The 22,771-nt window shown below is 39.1% G+C and overlaps 1 protein-coding gene across 1 annotated transcript in view; it reads left to right on the top strand.

The window, feature by feature from the left end:
- The window catches only part of LOC122794350 (macoilin-like), a 990,560-nt gene that overhangs the window by 332,711 nt on the left and 635,078 nt on the right, over positions 1-22,771 (top strand). The window contains exon 5 of the mRNA XM_044062667.1: positions 11,095-11,273. Coding sequence (XP_043918602.1) covers positions 11,095-11,273 — 179 coding nt within the window. The remainder of the gene's footprint in view (positions 1-11,094; positions 11,274-22,771) is intronic.

The raw sequence follows: 22,771 nt of genomic DNA, 5'->3' as shown, positions 1-22,771 counted from the left end.
AGGGGAAGCATTGAGCTGCCTTTGTCCAGTTTTGTGAGGTTTCAGCCAGTAACTAGTAGTTTATTGGTCGTTTGGGCCAGTTTCTAGCTTTCCAGCCCCTGGTATAAAAGCATGGTAAACGCGTTTTTCAGCTTGTACCTACTCAGCACAGACTCCACGTGGGCCAGCAGAGTAATCCAGGCTGCAGAGAGCTGAATAAGTGACTTTTCTTGATACTAAGTATAATTTTGTTGCTTTTCACATCTGAATACCTAGCGACTGTATTTCGCCTGCCTTTCTGTTACATTGAAGCTGTTTATACTGCATTTAACTTAATATTGCACTTGGAATCCTTGTTTGTTACTGTTTGACTGTATTTGTAGCAAATTCTTCTGTGTAAGCTGTAGTAGCTGATTCATAGCATTTCTAAGTGTTTGCTGTACCTGTTTTCTGCCTGTTTTGTGAAAAAAAAAAAGAAAAAAAGAAAAATATCTCTTGTTTTCCTGCTTTACTAGTTTAGTCCAGTTTCAGAGTTGCTGATTCCTGGGCTTTGGTTGTAGTTCCTGTGTACTGTTTCCTTGCCTTATTTGGGGAGAGGAAGTTACCTTGCTTACCAGTGAGAGGGGAAGCATTGAGCTGCCTTTGTCCAGTTTTGTGAGGTTTCAGCCAGTAACTAGTAGTTTATTGGTCGTTTTGGGCCAGTTTCTAGCTTTTCCAGCCCCTGGTATAAAAGCAGCTATGCGTAGCGTTTTCAGCTTGTACCTACTCAGCACAGACTCCACGTGGGCCAGCAGAGTAATCCAGGCTGCAGAGAGCTGAATAAGTGACTTTTCTTGATACTAAGTATAATTTTTGTTGCTTTTCACATCTGAATACCTAGCGACTGTATTTTGCCTGCCTTTCTGTTACATTGAAGCTGTTTATACTGCATTTAACTTAATATTGCACTTGGAATCCTTGTTTGTTACTGTTTGACTGTATTTGTAGCAAATTCTTCTGTGTAAGCTGTAGTAGCTGATTCATAGCATTTCTAAGTGTTTGCTGTACCTGTTTTCTGCCTGTTTTGTGAAAAAAAAAAAGAAAAAGAAAAATATCTCTTGTTTTTCCTGCTTTACTAGTTTAGTCCAGTTTCAGAGTTGCTGATTCCTGGGCTTTGGTTGTAGTTCCTGTGTACTGTTTCCTTGCCTTATTTGGGGAGAGGAAGTTACCTTGCTTACCAGTGAGAGGGAAGCATTGAGCTGCCTTTGTCCAGTTTTGTGAGGTTTCAGCCAGTAACTAGTAGTTTATTGGTCGTTTTGGGCCAGTTTCTAGCTTTTTCCAGCCCCTGGTATAAAAGCGGTAAACGCGCGTTTTTCAGCTTGTACCTACTCAGCACAGACTCCACGTGGGCCAGCAGAGTAATCCAGGCTGCAGAGAGCTGAATAAGTGACTTTTCTTGATACTAAGTATAATTTTTGTTGCTTTTCACATCTGAATACCTAGCGACTGTATTTTGCCTGCCTTTCTGTTACATTGAAGCTGTTTATACTGCATTTAACTTAATATTGCACTTGGAATCCTTGTTTGTTACTGTTTGACTGTATTTGTAGCAAATTCTTCTGTGTAAGCTGTAGTAGCTGATTCATAGCATTTCTAAGTGTTTGCTGTACCTGTTTTCTGCCTGTTTTGTGAAAAAAAAAAAAGAAAAAATATCTCTTGTTTTTCCTGCTTTACTAGTTTAGTCCAGTTTCAGAGTTGCTGATTCCTGGGCTTTGGTTGTAGTTCCTGTGTACTGTTTCCTTGCCTTATTTGGGGAGAGGAAGTTACCTTGCTTACCAGTGAGAGGGGAAGCATTGAGCTGCCTTTTGTCCAGTTTTGTGAGGTTTCAGCCAGTAACTAGTAGTTTATTGGTCGTTTTGGGCCAGTTTCTAGCTTTTTCCAGCCCCCGGTATAAAACGCGGTAAACGCACGCGTTTTCAGCTTGTACCTACTCAGCACAGACTCCACGTGGGCCAGCAGAGTAATCCAGGCTGCAGAGAGCTGAATAAGTGACTTTTCTTGATACTAAGTATAATTTTTGTTGCTTTTCACATCTGAATACCTAGCGACTGTATTTCGCCTGCCTTTCTGTTACATTGAAGCTGTTTATACTGCATTTAACTTAATATTGCACTTGGAATCCTTGTTTGTTACTGTTTGACTGTATTTGTAGCAAATTCTTCTGTGTAAGCTGTAGTAGCTGATTCATAGCATTTCTAAGTGTTTGCTGTACCTGTTTTCTGCCTGTTTTGTGAAAAAAAAAAAAAGAAAAAAAATATCTCTTGTTTTCCTGCTTTACTAGTTTAGTCCAGTTTCAGAGTTGCTGATTCCTGGGCTTTGGTTGTAGTTCCTGTGTACTGTTTCCTTGCCTTATTTTGGGTAGAGGAAGTTACCTTGTTACCAGTGAGAGGGGGAAGCATTGAGCTGCCTTTTGTGCAGTTTTTTGAGGTTTCAGCCAGTAACTAGTAGTTTATTGGTCGTTTTGGGCCAGTTTCTAGCTTTTCCAGCCCCTGGTATAAACGCGGTAAACGCGTTAAGCGATTTAGCGGAGTTGCCACTGTTGCACACTAGGGCAGCCCGGTTAAGCAGGTTTAAACTATTCGGACTACCTAAAGTCCACTCTTCAATTTTCCCTTAAAACTACCTTCCTCGAACTATACTACTGATCTAATCAGCGTATCCTATAATTAAAAAGATCATCTCTACTTGACTCCAAGTAGAATATTCTCTGTCTGTTAAACGTAGCACTTGCTCCTACAGTACTTATTACCCTGATACGGCACTCTTGTCATAGATAGTACCCCAAAAAAGGCAACCCCCCAATTTTCGGTCCCCCCCATCCCCCCGGAATCTTTTTAAAGCTTTTTTTGTCTATTCCTTCTAGCATGTCGAGGGATCAGTTGCTTGTGTCCTCTCCTGCTCAGCTGGTGAACCTGGGAATATTGAGGCAATGTTACAATTGCCTCATGTACACAGAAAACCCTCTCCTCCTCCCACAAAACACAAATACATGCGAGATGCAACTATACGGCCAAACTGGAGGCTGAGCTCTCTCAACATAGGACTGGCAAGACCAGTCAGGAGGAGAAGGTTACCACACACACTATAGACCCAGTCTCACATAGTACCATTACAACCTCAAATCATACACATAAACACACAAAGACATACTCGGAGGCTCTGATCAAAATTTACCAAAACAACAGAGGCCACCAAAGCAGACACCCAAACAACCACCACCTCAGAACACAACACCTGCAACACATAGACCTCACAGTCAGAGTGTCAAACAGTCACAGCCCTTAAGGCCAAACACAATGCCAGACACACTTGTCATTGGTGACTCCATAGTCAGACACACTGGCGTCCGCCACCAGACTGAATAAGGAGAAGGTCACAGTAAGCTGCCTGTCGGGCGCTAGAATCCGCCACATAGCATGCACTCAAGTCTCTCAACAGCAGGTACAAATATGACTCAGTCATTGTCCACGCTGGTGTAAACGACCTGAGGCGCACTCCTTGGACTACATGAAAAGAGACATTGAGGAGCTCTCTGATTATGTAGCCCAGGCAGGTATGACCCTGACCTTGAGCAGTATCCTACCTTCACCAAGAATGATGCCACAATACAGAGATAAGATGATCAACTTTAACAATTGGCTTAAACACTGGTGTCATTCAAAGGGGATCCAGTGTCTGTCTGCCTGGGATGACATGCTGGACAAGCCATGCTGCCAAGGGACGGCTTGCACCTGTCACCCTGGGATTCCGGATATTGGCAAAGGCTCTTGCCACCCCCATAGTGCCTTTTTTAGGCAAGGCTCAAATTCTAAACCTACCACCCTAGAACATAAAGGAAAAAAACTAAGGGTAATGCTGCTCAATGCCAGAAGTCTAAATCTCAAAATGCACGCACTCGAGGCCCTTCTCAGTATGGAGAACATCGATGTCTGTGCTGTGACAGAAACCTGGTTCAAGGCTCGAGAGCACCCCAGTGCTATCAGGTTTTACCTCATATCATGCGTTCCGGCCCCAAAATCCGGATAATACCAAGAAAGGAGGGGGGGGGGTATCCATATTCATCAAGGACACCCACACCTCAAGACTGGTGGCAACGCACGATGCATCGGAGACCATCCAGGTGCAATTAACCATAGGCAAGACTGCTCTGCAAATTGTAGCATGTTATAGGCCACCCTCACAAACTCAGGAACCTCACATGGCCTTCCTGAAAACACTAGAGGGATAAATGTATCACCAAACACCATCATACTAGGTGACTTCAATTACCCTAATATAGACTGGGAACACTACTCAAGCCCAAACACCCTAGCCCAAAAGTTCCTGGAATTCATAAATTCAAATGCCATGGAACAACTAGTCACCATCCCCACAAGAGGAGACAACATACTTGATCTCATCATCACGAACATGGGAGCACAATGTTCAACACCGGAGGTGTACCCTCACTGGTGAGATCAGACCACAAACTAATCTCGCTGGAGGTCCTCATCCCACCCCACCTGAAATAAAAAGACCATAGTTAAGAACTTCTCAAAAGCAGACTTCACACTTCTAAAGACTAGTGTGGTCTCCTTAAGGCCCCGAGCCGGGAAAACAGTACTCAAGCAGCTGAATCACTTACAAATGCCTTCTACCAGCACCTACAGGACTGCATGGATAAGGCAATCCCAAACAAAACAAAGACTCTTTGTACCAAAGGCAGCGTCCAGTCTGGTGGACCCCAGCCATAAACAAACTCTACAACAAAAGGAGGAAGCTACTACAAGATAGAGCAAAATCCTTAAAAGGTAAGACACCCTTGATCACTATAAGTAAAAAACTAAGAGCTCTCATAAAATCTTCCAAAGCAAATTTCGAGAGAAAAATAGCTAAAGACTCAAAAGACAATCATAAGGCTTTCTTTAGCTATGTTAGAAATCTGGGAGGAAACTCCCAGATATGCTCAGAACTAGTTCAAAATGATGTGAAGATTACTGATCCTACAGACATTGCCAACATACTGGCTGACAGGTTCAGTGCAAACTTCTCCCCCCCAAAAGGAGGGATATCTATACCAAACGATTGCAGCCCCCCATACATCTCCAGCGTCCAAGTGAAAACTGCTCTCTCCAAAGCAAAAAACACAGCATCCATGGGACCTGATGGTGTCCCCGGCTGTGTGCTCCATGAACTCAATGAGGAATTAAACCCACAGCTAGGACAGCTGTTTAATCAAAGTCTTACCTCTGGATACGTACCCAGGGAGTGGCGCACTGCAACTGTGGTACCACTTCACAAAGGCGGTGCCTCCACCGACCTTGGAAATTACCGGCCCATTAGTTTGACAAGCCTTATCTGCAAAGCCATGGAGAGGATCATAATGGACCTCATAAATAAAGACATAGAATTTGCAGACTTTGGATCCAACCCAGTTTGGCTTTGTCAAAGGCAGATCATGCCTTTTAAATTTGGTTGACTTTTGAAACAGTCACCAAAGCCATTGATGAGGAAAGGCAGTCCATACAGCCTACCTCGATCTGGCTAAGGCCTTGATACAATACCCCACTCAGGTATAATTGAAAAACTCATCAGCTTAAATGTCAACCCATACATCACAAGATGGGTTGCAAACTGGCTGAGTGACAGAACCCACAGGGTCAGAGTTGCTGGCGCCATGTCAGACTCAAAGCCTGTCACAAGTGGTGTCCCACAGGGCTCAGTCCTGGGCCCACTCTTGTTTGGCATCTACTTCTCAAGTACAAGCAAACACAGGAGGGTTATGGCTGACCAAGTTTGCAGATGACTGCAAACTGGCGCCATAGTAGAAAACACATCTGACACAGATATCCTTCAGAAGGGTCTCACAGAAGCGGATAACTGGTGCCAGAGCCACGGCCTAAAGTTAAATGCCAAAAATGCATAGTCATACCCTTCGGGAAAAACAAGGTTACCTAGCTACCAAATAGGTGGCAATCCACTGAGCGCAGAAGAAGTTATCAGGGACCTGGGGACCCAGGTTGATAGTAGTCTGTCATTCGACACCCATGTAGCTAAAGTAGTTAGGAAGACCTTCTACATTGCCCACCTTATCATGAAGGGTTTCTCATCTAGATCAAGGGAGGTCATAGTCTCCCTTTACTCATCACTCATCAGACCTATGATTGAGTACAATGCCCCATTCGGAATGTATCTGACCCGACACTTGCAGCAGCTGGAGAGGCCACAAAGTTCCTCACCAAAAGGATAAAGGGTCTCAAAATCTGTCCTATGCTGCCCGACTGAAAGAACTCCAGCTCTACTCAGTCGCCGATTGCTCAGAGGTGACCTTTGCCTAACATACAAGGCCATGTCAAACCCAGATTTGATGAATATGCTTCACCTCAAAAAATCCAGATCCATCAGAGCCACAAGGGCGGGAGACTTAAACCTGGACACGACTATTAATAGGACATGCTGGAGGGATAGATTCATCACCCAAAGACTCCTATGCTGTGGAACAAAATCCCGGTACATGTGAGGCAGAGCACCTCACTGGCCTTGTTCAAGAGAAATCTTGACCAATGGATGGGAGATCGCAGATATACCCCAGGGATTACCTCAGTGTCATTGCTCGACAGAGGCACAGCAAAATAATGGGTTTAGTTCCCCGTACTAAAGGGGTGGCGTAAGCCACAAAACGATGGGCTAGGCTTGTAAATGCCCTCGGGCAGATAGCCTAGTATGAACCTATGAACCTATGAACCTATAAAACATGTGGGTTTCATGGGATGCACACTGTTATAGTAAATATACGAAGGGTGTGCATTAGGTTTAATAAAGGTGCTAGTGATATGTTTACCAGGTTTAGTAACTAATGTCAGAAACAATAAATTAATAATCTTATTAGTATAACCATTACAACTGAGCCTGAAGCCAAAAGTGTTATTATTTAACTACTCTAGAAATGACCGTGCCAAATGTAGGCAAGCACAGTGGCTTGCACATAGCTTCAGGATATAGTAGACAAGAGTAAAACAAATACACTAGAATAAAATGATGCATGCAAAACAAACAGAAGGTTGCGCTTACCCATGCAAATGCTGTATTTATAATGAAGTATGCATAGTATATTTAAACATTAATAATGCATACATTTTTATAAATATTACATTAAATATTTTTGTAAATATTATTTTATAAAAATAACTTGTAGTAACCAAGGAATTAGTAATCCAAAAGTGTAATATAAGCGCTTTTATTCACCAGTTCAGCCTGTGAACTTTTTCTGATACAAACTCCCTCATCATTTATGTTTTACTTATTTAGTGTACACACAGTCTATGTAAAGAGCCTTAATTGTGGTATTTTTCCTTTGTATTCCTAAGTGCATTTCTTACTTGTTATTGTCTTTGCCATTGTGCTCCTCTCATGAGGAGGATTCCTGGACCAGTCCACTTACCTGCTTAACAAAGTATAAATAAATAAACAGTATAAACAGTATATATATATATGTTCCAATTCATATCATCGAAATATCATTTCATCGAATTGCAAAACATCGAGACCAAATCGTCAAAAGCTTAAATCGTCGAAAACTCATAACATCGAATCTCAAATCATTGAAAACTATAGAGCAACTAGAAATAACATCCCAGACACTGTTTACTACGTTTGCCCCCCTGCACCCCCCATGTGAGGGGCTCTACCCACCGTAAATTAAATATACCAACTCCAAGGTCGCACTACAGTGGGGTTAGAAAATTACCTTTTTCCCCCACTGTAGTGCGACCTTGGAGTTGGTACATTTAATGTACAGGGGGTGTGGGGAGCAGAGTTTTCGATTATTTGAGCTTTCGACAATTTGGTGTCGATGTTTTGCAATTCGATGAAATGATATTTCGATGATATGAAGTGGAACCATATATATATATATATATATATATACATATATATATATATATATATATATATATATATACATATATATATATATATATATATATATATATATATATATACATATATACATATATATATATATATATATATATATATATATATATACACACATATACTACTGCATATATATATATATATATATATATTTATGTGTGTGTGTGTGTGTGTGTAAATAAAATGGGTATCTGACCCCATATTAAAAAAAAAATTCTTTCTCCATCTCCAACCTACTCATTCCTTAATTTTTTACCTAACATTCCACCCTGTGCTTGCTTCCACCTCTTCACCACTTCCCTGTCTTCCCATTTGCAGTCTTTAATTCAGTCAAAACATAGATCAACACAAGCTTCACGGCCTTTAGGAACTGCCACATAGTTTTCATTCTTCTTGTTGCTACTATGCAGGCAGGACTTCTCATGAATGACCTATGAGCACTACCGGTGCTCGTACCTCCTTGTGGGAAGAAACCAAGTTCTGTGCAGGTACAGTCACCAGGTGCTCAGTCTTCTTATAAAATCCAACAGCCAACAATACAAGACAGCACTCCTTCTTCCTGAAAATAATTTATTGATGTTCACAATTCACAAATCGGTATATGAATTGTGAACATCAATAAATTATTTCCAGGAGGAAGGAGTGCTGTCTTGTATTGTTGGCTGTTGAAAGATATTACTACTCACTCCTGCCACAGTCGTATCTGTAGCTGTGAGACAGATATTTTATGAGTTGTTGATTGGGCACTTTTGCTTAGCCACATTCATTCTTAATGAATATCAGGGATCATCTATCACATACACAAACAGTAAACAGAGCAGGGTTGGCCATGATCATACCCACACTCTTTCCGAATCCCAGGGCTTTTTCTTACATTATCTGCTGCCTCCCTTACGTCTGCATCACTTCCATTATTTATTTGATTTATTTATTTTCTGGTTCATTGACCATAAATGTCCAGACTTCATAATAAAACTTTGCTATTTCAAAATAACTGAAGATCTATTTTTTTTCAATAAAACTGGATTAATGGATATTTCAGACATATGCACACATAAGCAAAAGAAACTTGCATGTTACAAAACTGGTTGAAAAAGACGTGCTAATCTGAGCCTTTAATTGAATAATTTAATAACTCAATGACCTTATATGACAAATAATATATAAACTGTTCAGAACTGTCTGACCTTTAAGTGTCTTGCAATGGTCTGAGTGAGCTGGAGTGCTAACATGCTCTTTTGTGCTTTTTTGTTGTTCCTTGTGTTGCAGCTACTATTTGCAAAATAAATCAGTGAAGTGCACTACAGACAGTTTGCATAAGATTTTTTTTGTAACTGGGTTGCTCCTATTAATGGATTATTGTGTCATACCTCTGCTTAGCAGTATCTGAAAAATTGTACTTCTTTAACTGGTGCTTTGTGCTACAAGTAGCTATTGATTAGTAAATGCAGTAAACAATAATGTTACAGAAATTAAACAAATAAGACTTTAGTAAGCATGAAAACAGGTCCAACAGATTTTTATGTGACTGAGTGAAAGGACGCAAAAAAGGTGGGTATAGCACAAATGGAGTTAATTCTACAATAAAAGCCTTACCAGTAAACACACAGAGGCAGTGTGTATGCATATGTTTGAAATTAGTTTCTGCATTATACAGTATATTTTGTTTTGTGATTCTTGAAACTATAAAAGTAACACATTAGTATAAAAATGGACCAGTGCTGTCTACAAGCATGCTGTGATGCACATAGTAACAGCTGTAAGTGTAATGAAATGAGACTGAACTTACTGCAATAAACCAAAGGAAAAAGAAGCCAGGGCCATCCCAGTGTCAAAAAGCAGAGAATGTTTAAGTTTCTATAAGATTTTCTCTGGACTGAATAACTACAGTGCGTCTAGAAAATTACAGTGCTGAGCAATGAATGTAGGTAGTAGCTGTTACACAGCATAAGCTCTTCAATGCCAGAGAAATTTCTGAAAGTTAGAAGCCCATGTAGATATATGCCTTAGTCTGCTTTAAATAATTTTTGTATTGTGATACCAGTATGATGAACGAGTATATTTTTCTGAAAGAAAATGTTCCCACAATTCAGACTTTGTTCTAGTTTAGTGCATATGTATAGAGAAAAATATAGATAGATATAGAAATAGAAATAATACTGTACTGTACTGTAAACTGCCTTTCCTATTCGTCCTTTTATGCTCTATACCCATCAGAGGCTTCTTTTTATTTTCTGGATGGCAAATCTTGCATTTAATATGGAGGTTACTTGTTAAACTTTCCAAGAATATATAGGGTGTAGTTGCTCATCCATCCATCTGTACATTCATTTTCATTTTATTGGGTCACAGAGATGCTGGAGCCTATCTCAGCAGCCAGTGGGTATAAGGATTGGTACCAATTCTAGGCAGGGTAAAAGGGTGCTGGTCTATTTCAGAACACACACACACACACACACACACACACACACACACACACACACACACACACACACACACACACACACACACACACACACAGGCATGCACTACATGCACAGCTGTGGAGAATTTGGAGAACAGTAATTCACCTACAGCATGCCTTTGGGAGATGGCAGGAAGAGGACATTAGACCAGCTGGAGAAAATGCATGCAGATGCAGGGAGTTCAGGTAGACTCCACAAAGAAGGCATCTACACCAAACATTGATCTGCAGAATCTCTTGTTGAGAGGTCGTAGTGCCACTCACCATGCTACTGCCCTAACCAGGTATCTTCATGCCATATTAAATCATTGTCTAGAATGATATGCAAAGGTTAATGTGCCATGTGACCTAATAATGTGATGGAATGTGAACATTTGAAAAGTTGACCCTGCTGTGATATATTAAATGTTTTTCCATTGATTACCACTTCTTCTTTTTGCTTGTTAAAAACATTCAATATAGCAAGATATTTGGGAATGCAGATTCTACAATGCACGTTTCTGAGTAGCATTCATCTATGAATAAAACAAATTTGTATTCCTGTCATACAGACAGAATATGAAAAATAGAATTGTTCAGTTTAATATAACAGAAGAATTATGGCATAGTAGTGGCATATAGAAAATGAGCATAATGTACTCTTGAAAAACTATAATAATTTGTACAAGCAGTAATTACATATTTCTGTTTCATTGAAGTATTGGCTTTCCAGTTGTTTACTTTGGATTTGATGCCACGTGTTACATCACCAGCATTGTGAAATTAAAAATACAGAAAGAAGTACAAACAGAGAATGATTTCTATGTACAGCTTCTTCAACAAGCACTACCTACTGACCAGCACATTTTCCTAAGATATGAAATGGACTGCAAAGACGGTAAGAAGTCTGTTTTTATTATATAATGTAGAAGAAAATGCATGATGTTTCCATCTGTAATACTTTTCACCAGAATTTCTGGTGATGATATTAAATTAACCCATCTGAAGTCTCACAGGGAACACCTGAGATGTTTGGAAAAGTACAGCAATTGTTCTATAAATATATCTTTTTGGTTTCCAGCTTTATAGAAATTGTTAATTCCTTGAAACTTCATATCTGCTTAGTGCTAGGCATCTAAATCCTTAATGCTAGGAGTCTAAATTGGAAACTGCACTCACTGGAAGCACTCCTTACCTTGGAAGATGCTGATGTCTATGCAGTCACAGAGACATAGTTCAAGTCCACAGACAGCACGGGTCTATATTAGAACATCGAGGCTGCAAACCTTCAAATGTTCTAATATCGAACCCTATGCAGCGAAAGCTTAAAATATTGAAGCAACAGAAAACCAAATTTTTTCCTAGGGAAAGAATTCAGTTGTCCGTTTCTGTTGCTTCGGTATTTTCAGCGCTGTGGTGGAAAGTTACAGGTCGAGTTCAGGTAATTGTGCGATTGTATGGATGTGAGGGTTAGGGCGGGTTAAGTGAGTTAGGTTTGTAATGGTTTAGTATGTGTGCGTATTGTGTGAACGGAGGTTAGGGGCGGGTTAGGTGTTAGAGCGGAGTTAGGTATGTGTCGATTGTGTGAAACGTGGAGGGAGAGGGGGCAGGTTAGGTGAGTTAGGGTTAGGGAGCGGGTGAGGTGAGTGTGCGTTAGTGATGGACCTTAGGGTTAGGGTTTGGGCTAAGGTAAGTGGATAGTTAGTGGTGTGTGTAGAGTTTAATGTAGGGTTAGGTGTAAGATTTTAGGTGTATGTGTGTGGATTGCTGTTTGTTTGGTGTGCTTGTGTTGTGTGTATGTGTTTTGGAACAGAAATTTTTTTTCCCTAGGAAGAAAATCACTGTTCTGACAGTTCGAGATTGTAAGCTTTCGCTTACATAGAGTCGATTAATCACCATTCGCTTTTTTAAGTAGTCGGTGATCTAATACAGACCCAGACAGCACACCGGCCATGTAAGGCTACAATGCCTTCCACACGTTCAGACCTCAAAACGAGCATGAAAGAACCAAAGGCGGAGATGTCTCCATCTTCATTAAAGACAAATACACCTCAAGACTGGTCAAACAGTATGACTCCCTAGAGCTACTTCAAGTCCAACTAACTGTAGGTAAAACCCCTTTCCATATCACTGGTAGCTGTAGGTCCCCCATCATGAACCAAGAAAACCACTCTGCCTACCCGGACCTACTTGATTCACTCACTTTGCAGCCAAACACCTTGGTCATGGCTGATTTCAACTATCCTTTCATCGACTGGGAGTCATATATGAGTGCAAACATGCTCGCCCTAAGGTTCCTGGACTTTGTTAATGCAAATGGTCTGAAACAGATGGTCTGAACCCTCACAAGGGGTTTAAATTTACTAGAGATAGTACTCACCAACATAAGGGGTCTCTGCACTACCCACTGTGTATTGCCCTCCTTGGTAAGGTCTGATCATAAATCAGTCTCATTCAAAGTAATGATCATACCTGCCCTCCACAACAGCAAAAAGGATGAAAAATTTCTCCAAAGCAAACTATAGCCTCCTATGCAATTACATAACTAGTTTCAAACCCCCTGCTATCACTGTCAACCTTGACTGCTACACAGAGGTGTACATAAATGCCCTGTATAAACACCTATACAAATGTATAGACTCAGGTGTATCTGAAAGGATCAAAACAAGGTCCTCACAAAAAAATAAGCTACCCTGGTGGACATCATGCTTAAATAGGTTATACAACAAGAGGAAGAAACTAATGTCTAAGAACAAGAGGGAACTGACTCAACAGACGAAGGGTACTCTCAACAGCTTGAACAGCAAATTAGATATCTTGTAAAGTCCTCTAAAACTAATTACAAAGCTAAGCTAGCTTCCCTAGTTAAGGATAATCACACAACATTCTTTAGCTACATCAGAAATCTAAAAGGGAGGGCCCAGCTTTGTGCCAAACTAGTACTGGATGGTACCAGTCATACTGACCCTGAGGACATCTAACCTGCTAGCAGACAGATTTGGCAAAAATTTAACCCCCGTGTCCCCAACAGATATACCCCAAAGTGTACCTATCACCAGTTGTCTACCTAGTATCTCCAAAGAGCAGGTCATAATCGCATTCTCCATAACCAAAAACACAGCCTCTATGGGACTGGATAACATCCCAGGCTGCTTACTAAATGGTCTAAAACAGGACATAGTGGAACCACTTGGTACTCTCTCCAACCACAGTCTAAGTACTGGCTTTGACCCAGTAGAGTAGAAAACAGCAACAGTAATTCCCTTGCACAAAGGGGGTCCATCAACCGACCCTGGAACTATAGACCCATAAGCCTAACCAGCCGTATCTGCAAGGCCATGGAGAGAATCATCAAGGACCTTATCAAGAAAGACATAAGTGACCTTCAAACTCTTGACCCAACCCAGTTTAACTTCATTAAGGGTAGATCATGCTTATTAAACCTGGTGGACTTCTTGAAGAATGTCACCAAATCCCTGGATAAAGGTAAAATAGTGCATACAGCCTATCTTGACTTAGTCAAGGCTTTTGACACAGTCCCCCACTCAGGCATCATTGAGAAACACACCCAGCTGGGAATTAACTCATATGTCACTAGATGAGTAGCCAAGGTAGCCAACTGGCTCGCCGACAGAACGCATACAGTCAAAGCTGGGGATTCCACCTCTACCAGCAGACAAATTACTAGTGGTGTACCACAAGGATCTGTGCTAGGCCCCCTACTATTTGGAATCTATTTCTCAGAAGTCCAGGTGAAAATAGATGGCCTGTGGCTTACCAAGTTCGCCAATGACTGTAAACTGGGTGCAATTACTGAGTCCCCCAATGATGCTGACATACTACAAAAAGGGCTTACACAGACAAATAACTAGTGCCAAAGTCACGGACTTTAAATGCAAAAAAATGTGTTATCATCCCTTTCAGCAAAGGGGAAGTCCCTGCAAATTACAATATTAATAGTACTTCCTTATCTCAAACCCTGTGATGAGAGATTTGGGAACACAAGTTGATAGCAGCCTTAACTTTGATCTTTGTGTCCACAGTGGTAAAGAAGGCCTTCTATTTTGCACATCTCATACATAAGGGCATTGCATCCAGAACTAAGGATGTTGTATGTACCTCAAAAGACACCTGTAGCAGCTGGAGAGACCTCAGAAGTTTCTCACCAAGAAAATTCAGGTCCTTCAACACAAGACCTATATAGACAGACTGAAGGCCCTATCACTGTACTCTGTATCTTATAGGCTGCTGAGAGGAGACTTGTGCCTGGCCTATGGAGCAGTCTCGGACCTGGCCCAAATAGAAATGCTGCATATCCGTAAGTCAAATGTGACAAAATTCACTCACTATAAAGATCTTAACATAGCATGCGACATTAATAGGACATGCTGGAAAGACAGACATGTCTCCCAGAGACTGCCACTCCTATGGAACAAACTCCCAATTCACGTAAAACAGAGCTCTTCAGTGACTCCATTTAAGCATAACTTAGACAACTGGATGGGAGACTGTAAATTAACCCGTGGGGGGTGTCACCTATGTCCCTCTTGGTTAAGGCCAGTCGGTGCTGATCATAGACTCACCCTGCAAACATAGACCATACAACTTGATCATTAAGGTAACAAGGGTATAACATGGCTAGACATATAAAGGCCGTAGGGCCAATAGCCTAGTAACTTTCTATGAGCCGATGAACCTATGCAACATGCCATTAATAACCATATTCAACTATCTTGCTGGCTAGGCTCATTATCAATATCCACTGTAGTGTTTTATGGCTGTGGATTAGAATGCAATGTTCATTTCTGACACAGAATTTGAAACATAAACCTGTTAATATAATTACCCACTGTAAGTTTGTTGTAGTTGTGATCTGTAGGGGAAAGAGATAATGAAGCTGTTTTCCATTTTCAAAAATCATATGGAATATAAACATACCTGCAATCTCTTCAATCTGCCAGATATAAGGATTTGTACTTTTACTTTTGTTAAAGTATTGTAGCATTTTCCAGCTCAGTATTCACTTTCAATTATTTCTTAGTACAAGAACAATCAGATGCAAGTTAAAGTGAAAAATGCAGTGATGAAGTAGTATACAGAAATATAAGCTGCAATGAAGTAAAAAAAAATGAAACATTATGCTGATTGTACTGGTCTCAAGGAATAAACTTTGAGAAGATGTGTTTTTTTTTATTCATTACTTAGTAAAAAGATCCACAGTAATGTAAACAAAATTAAAGGAAAAAACTAAATCTGTCATTTTAAGCTTCTGTAACCTAGTAGACACTTATGATTAAAACATATCATCATTATATAATCAGAATGATTGTTAAAAATAAGCATGTATTATGAAATCAAATCTTAATGAATATGGATTTACTTACGGTTGGCGTTGTTTGGTCCCCGAAGCCAGGGATAAACAAAACAACTAATGAATGCATCTAAGCCAACCACCAGCATTACCTTATTGCTATTAACATATTTATTTATTATTAAAAAGCTATTGCATTGCTTGCGTAATGAAACTATTATAATTTAAATAATGGCATAATTCCGCGGATGTCACGGCATCCTTCTCCGTTCTGCAATGTACTTTCTTGGCGCCCTCGCACTCACATCGGGGCTTCGAGCAAGCAATGGAGAAAGCAAGGTCTCCGTTGTAAGATGTTTTAAGCTATGTTAGACCGTTTAACATGGCGAGACAATTTTAAAATAAGCTAGCGGGTAAAGCAGTTGCTTATTTTAAAGAGCACTGTTTGCATTTATGTTAAGCCCATTTTAACATAGAGAGCAGTAAAAAGCAACGGATCTTGCTTTTCTCGTTACTTTTTAAAACCTTTCTCTGCGGCTATGTTAAATGGGTTTTAGCATAAGAGCTGAGCTTTCATAAACAGCGGAGATCTCATTGCTGGCATAATTTTTAGTTGAAGCCCAACTGCTCTTGAACAATGTTCTAATAGCGAGTTATACTAATGGAAAAAGTCGAGGCTGACCGTGAAAGTCCCCATTAATTATTTTTTCGATATACAATAATGCTGCGTGCTGCCAATCCCGGGCGTTGCGCTGCGCTTTGGAGAGTCATGGTATAATAGATATTTTATGTTACTGTAAGTGAACCAGGGCACCACTGGCCATCACTTATGTAATGCATATTATTTTTTGTAATAAAATGGTTAACATTACTGCTGTCATCTCTGACATACAAACTACTTCATATAAATTACTGCCCATGCCTAACAAATAATTTGTAAATACTGTTATCTGTTTTACATAATATGTAATTGTCTCACATTCTTTGTAAAGTTTGTCTTAAACTGTCATTACATGTATTAGCCAGAATTTAGGTTCTGTTACTTCAGATTACTTTTCACTTAATAGTATAGTAGAGATTGATGTATAAAATGGGTGGGTTAAAAATCACATTTTCAAGAAGCTAGTTCCTTGTGATTAGAATCAACATTGTGATAAAGAAAGGGCTACAATGGATGTTTCCTGAAACCAGGAATGAAGCTAGTTCACAGTGAGGGTCAACAGCATATTTAAAGTGCTCCAACATATGTTCAAGCTTACCTTATACCCAGAGTCATGTGCACCCTCTGATTCATGCCCCCACCATTTATTTCAACTAAGCATGGCTACTTTTTATCTAAGACCCTTTGTATAATATTGCTTCTCCTATGAGGGTATCGCCAAAATTTCAGTAAACTGTATCATTGGTAATGTCAACAGAGGGACAGTATGTGGGTGCATCCATAGACTGATGTATGCATCAGAGTACATGCACAGGGACCCATTCATTAAAAACTATGGACACAACCCTACCCTATACCTATGTGGACATCACTGACCTATATACTAGAATTATGCAGGTGTAGCTTTAATAAAACATTTACAAGGTCTTTGATTAAGAAACTGTGTGTATGATACAGATATGATAAGGTTAAAAAATTGACCATGGCACTTAAAGTGTGAAGTGCAACAAAGTATATATAAATTGTGATGGAACACTTCAAGCATGTACTATAAACATATCTCTCATCCTCTAAAAATTAAAAATTGTGGCACTGGCCTTTAAAAATCTTGGCAGAGGACCCAAAAGAAGAGCACTTTCTTATTTTTTGGAATAAAAGGTCTTTAGGTATTGAACCTCATGTTATTAGTGATAAGGAGGCTTTGTACATGCTTATTTCAATTATCTAGTAATGTATACATCCTTGAACAGGTCTGTCATTATGAGGAAAGTTGGAAGAAAATGAGTAAATCTAGGAGTAACAAAGAAACATTTGAGGTCAAAAATCATAGTGCCATGCCTAAATCATAGCAGTTGACAGGTATACTATAAAAGATTGTTTGTGAAACCAGAAAGAAAACTAGCTCCTCATGGTAAGGACCAACACTGTGGATGAGCAAGGACTATAACTAATGTTTCTGGACTCTGAGGTGGAAAATCCAGTGAGATCAGTTATGTGGATTGACCTGGGGATTGTCTAAGGCAAACATTTCTGGAGCTGGATAACAGAATTCAGGGTACCAGTGATAAAAGTTATGTGCATGGCATAGACCATGAGATAGAAAGGCTATCAGGAAATGTTCCTTGGACAGTGAAGAAACTCTCTGATCTTATATAGAAAGGTACTTTGCATATAAGGCTATTAGACTGCAGGACTGCATAGCCACGACTGATAAGTGTGATTATATTACTAAATCAAGAAAGTAATGCTCTGCTTTTTTTTATTTCTGGCTCATTTTTGATTGAAAATGCAATACACACACACACACACACACACACACACACACACACACACACACGCATGCACACACACACACACAAACACACACACACACACACACACACACACACACACACACACACATATATGGCTTCACTTCATATTGTCGAAATCTCATTTGATCGCATTTCAAAACAGCAAGACCAAATCGTCGAAAGCTCATTTCATCGAAAACTCATAACATCGAATCTCAAATGATTGAAAATTACAAAGCAACTAGAAATAACATCCCACAGAGGTTTTACTTCATTTATGCAGGGGAGGAAACCCACTGCACCCCCCACCCCCTGTACATTAAATATACCAACACCAAGGTCGCACTACAGTGGGGGAAAAAGATAATTTCCTAACCCCATTGTAGTGTGACCTTGGAGTTGATATATTTAATTTTCGGGGGGAGCGGAGCCCCCCACTCTGGGGGTGCAGGAGGGCTTGCCCCCCTGCATAAACTAGTAAACAGTGTCTGGGATGTTATTTCTAGTTGCTTTGTAGTTTTCAATGATTTGAGATTCGATGTTATGAGTTTTCGACAAAATGAGCTTTCGACAATTTGGTCTTGCTGTTTTGAAATTCGATTAAATGAGATTTCGACGATATGAAGTGAAACCATATATATATATATATATATATATATATATATATATATATATATATATATATATATACACATACATACATATACATATATGTAGGTTTACTATCAAAACCTTGAAAGGCATTCCATTGAGTAATGACTTGCTCAAAAAATAAACTTGAAAATAAAAACATTGGCTAGGCACAAAAATGAAAGTGGTAATGTCAACAAGTCCATATTCCACATAGTCAACATTACCCATCATACCTTACTGTCCAGACATGTCCAACTAATGTGTGCCCCCGCTGCACCCCCACAAACCCTTGGCAATTACATATACAAACTCTGAGATTGCACTACAGTAAGGAAATGGATACATTTACCGTTACCCACTGTAGTGCGATTTCCATGCAGAACTTCGACCTTGCAACTGTGAATGCACACTAGCATTTGCTGTTGTGGAGTTGACCATGTTCGGCTCGGCCTTATGTGAACTGGAAAACAGCCTTTTAACTATACCAGTTCGAGTGAATAGCGTCTGAAAATTTGATAGCAAACCATATATATATCTATATCTACATATCTATCTATCTATATATATATATATATATATATATATATATATATATATATATATATATATATATATATATATATATATATATATATGGATCTATGCTGTAACATCGAAAGTACGTTTCAACGAAACATACATGAGCAAACTCACTTTCGCGGGAAAAAAAAACAACATGCCAAAGAACCTACACAAATAAAACACTACTCACATTTAACCCACCCTTGCATCCACAACTTAGGAATTTTGAAAACATGGTAGAGAATAAACTGCGTCAAGCAGTAGCTAACAATAAGGTGTTTTCCAACCTAAGTAAGGAAAAAAGGAATGTTCTAGCGGAATGTAGAAACAATAAAAACCTGAGGGTGATGAAACCAGATAAAGGTGGGGGTTTTCTGTTGATGGCCAAAGAAGTATATGAGGGAAAAATGATGGATATCCTGGGGGATGATAAACAATATGTAAGGGTGTCACTAAATAAAGTGAATATAGCATACAAAAAATACAGTTATGCCTTAATGATTTACTATTAGAAGGACTTATTGATAGTGACACATACAATTTCTTACATGTAGATAAACCCAGAGTTCCATCTATTTTTGGTATCCCCAAGGTTCATAAGAATATAGACAACCCATCTTTAAGGCCAATTGTTTTGGCAGAAGGCTTAGTAACTGCTCCTTTAGCAAAATATGTGGATTCAAAACTGAATAAAAGTAGCTATGGTGGGTGAAAATGTGTTAAAAGATTCTTGGGACTTGTTGAAGAAACTAAATTCTGGCCTTTATTCAGATAGTTTGCTTTTTATTTCTGTGGATGTGGTTGATTTGTTTTCCTCAATCCCTCATAATACGGGTTTAGAACGGTTGGAAGAAGTTTTATTCGACAGTAAGGACATTGCCTATAATGACTGTCGAGTGTGTCTAATATTGATGGATGTGATTTTAAAGAACAATTTTATTTTTTTTAGGGTGAATTTTTTAAACAGCTAAGAAGTGTAGCTATGGGGGCCCATTGTGCCCCAACTTATGCTAACATCATATTATCTTATTGGGAAAAGAAATATGTTTTTAATAGTGATTTTAATAAGTGTTGGAGCTTTTATGGTCATTTTTGGATGATATTTGTTTGTTTTGGAGAGAGATGGTGGACAGGTTCTTGGACTTTTTTAGATATTTATCTAATTCTACTGAATTTTTAATATTTACATATGTAATGGATCAAGATGAAATGAGATATCTGGATGTCTGCATTAATAAAATTAATGGTGGTTTTAAAACCAAGGTGTATAGAAAAATGACATTTTCAAATTCATACCTATATTATACTAGTGCACACCCATACCACCAGAAGAACGGGGTGGTAAAAGGCCAGTTTTTGCGCATCAGTAGAATGACATCTGATGAGAATTATTTTTTTAAATGAAAGTAAATATCTTTTTGAGTTGCTCAAAGCTAGGGGTTACCCAGAATCATTACTAATGGAGGTGCTTGAAGAAGTGTCTGCAGCTAGGAAAACCAAGTTTGCCCCTATTTTTGGCAATGACACTGTGGATCTGAGCAGTACCCATTCAACAAAGGCTAATGTAGAGAATGTGTACAACAGTGCTTTGGTACTAACCTATGATGGAGAAGCTATAATCGTCAGAAGTATTGTAGAGGATGAATGGAGTAGATTGCTAGCACTTCTGACTTGCAATATATTTTTAATAGACTACTTAAATGTGTATATAGAAAAGGGCGCACTATTAAAAACATTCTGGAGAATGAGCCTAGCAAGGCTGGTAATTATAATCCCAGCAAAAGGGGTACACATAAGTGTGGGAGCTATACCCAATGGCCCTATGTTAAAACAGGGGATACATGCTTTTTAAAAGCCAGAAATAGATCTATTAAAATCTTAGGTTTTGCCAACTGTAATACAAATGGTTTGATTTATTTAGACTTATGTGGAAACTGTGAGGCATTTTACATTGGCAAAACTGAAAGAAAATTAAAATCCAGAATGTATGAGCACAGGTATAATATAAAAAAGACGAACTTAAGCAATGCTTTATATAAACACACCTTAGACTGTTCAGGAAGTGATTTTTATTTTTTGTGATTGAGGTACTACCAGTTGATCGCAGGGGTGGTCCCTGGGAGACACGCTTAGAGTACAGAAAGTTGTACTGGCAGTTGGTGTTAGAAGCAAAAAACACCCTGGGTTAAATGACATGGTTTCTTTGAAACCAGTCTTAAAAATTACGAGCTGCTAAACTTTGATTTTTATTATTGCTCTAAAACTTTTGGAGAGTAGATGTCACTGTTTCATTAAGATCTCTACACAGCAGGCTTTTACAGATTTAATATTGTATGCTTTTATCAGTGTTTTTTATATGAAAGTTTTAAATGTTTTTGAATGTTTTTAATGTCTTTAAATGTATTTAATGTGAATTTACATCCCATAACTAGCTAAAGTATTATTTATTATTTTTACACTTGTACTGAATGGGTAGGTCTATTCAGACAAGATCTGCATGCTTTGTTTCCTATGACACCTTTTAAACATTTTAGTTTGTTAATATGTCTTTAAACTGTGGTGGTGGTGCTGCGGTAGCGTTGTCGCCTCACAGTAAGACGTTGTCCTGTTTGATTCTCAGCTAAAGCGTTTCTGTGTGGAGACATGCGTGAATGGGCGTACCTTCGTTGAAGGTTGTGTGTCAGGGCTGGCAACTCGGCACATAAAAATCTACTGCCAATAATTAGTGTACCTGAGTTCCGGTGTGGTGACCCCTAACTGGGAAAAGCCGAAAGACCCAACAAGTTTGTTAATATGTCTTTAATTGTGGATTGGTTACTTAATGGACCTATTAAGGACTATATATAAAGGACTCATTTTTGTTAGTATGCTCATCTGATAAAGTTGCTGACGAAAACGCTGTGGTCCAGTTTAAAGCATTTTGTTTTTTTTTTTGTGTGTTTATTAAAGTTGGTTTGCTACCTGGTGAACCCTCCAGTGCCTTATTTTTTGGTTATAAGTCCATATTTCACATAGTCGACATTACCCATCATACCTTACAGTCCAGACATGTCCAACTAATGTTTGCCCCCGCTGCACGCCCACAAACCCCTGGTAATTACATATGCAAACTCTGAGATCGCACTATAATAAGGAAATGGATACATTTCCCGTTACCCACTGTAGTGCGATTTCCATGCAGAACTTCGACCTTACAACAGTGAATGCACACTAGCGTTCACTGTTGTGGAGTTGACCATTTTCGGTTCGGCCTTATGTGAACTGGAAAACAGCCTTTCAACTATCCCAGTTTGAGTGAATGGCGTCTGAAAATTTGATAGTAAACCATATATATCTATATCTATCTATATCTATCTATCTATATATATATATATATATATATATATATATATATATATATATTTATGGATCTATGCTGTAACATCGAAAGTATGTTT

Source organism: Protopterus annectens, chromosome 2.part1 (genome assembly GCF_019279795.1).
Source record: "Protopterus annectens isolate FY-2018-M chromosome 2.part1, PAN1.0, whole genome shotgun sequence".
In the NCBI taxonomy this organism is placed as follows: Eukaryota; Metazoa; Chordata; order Ceratodontiformes; family Protopteridae; genus Protopterus; species Protopterus annectens.
The sequence above is the reverse complement of the archived record's forward strand: the minus strand, read 5'-3'. Positions and strand labels throughout refer to the sequence as shown.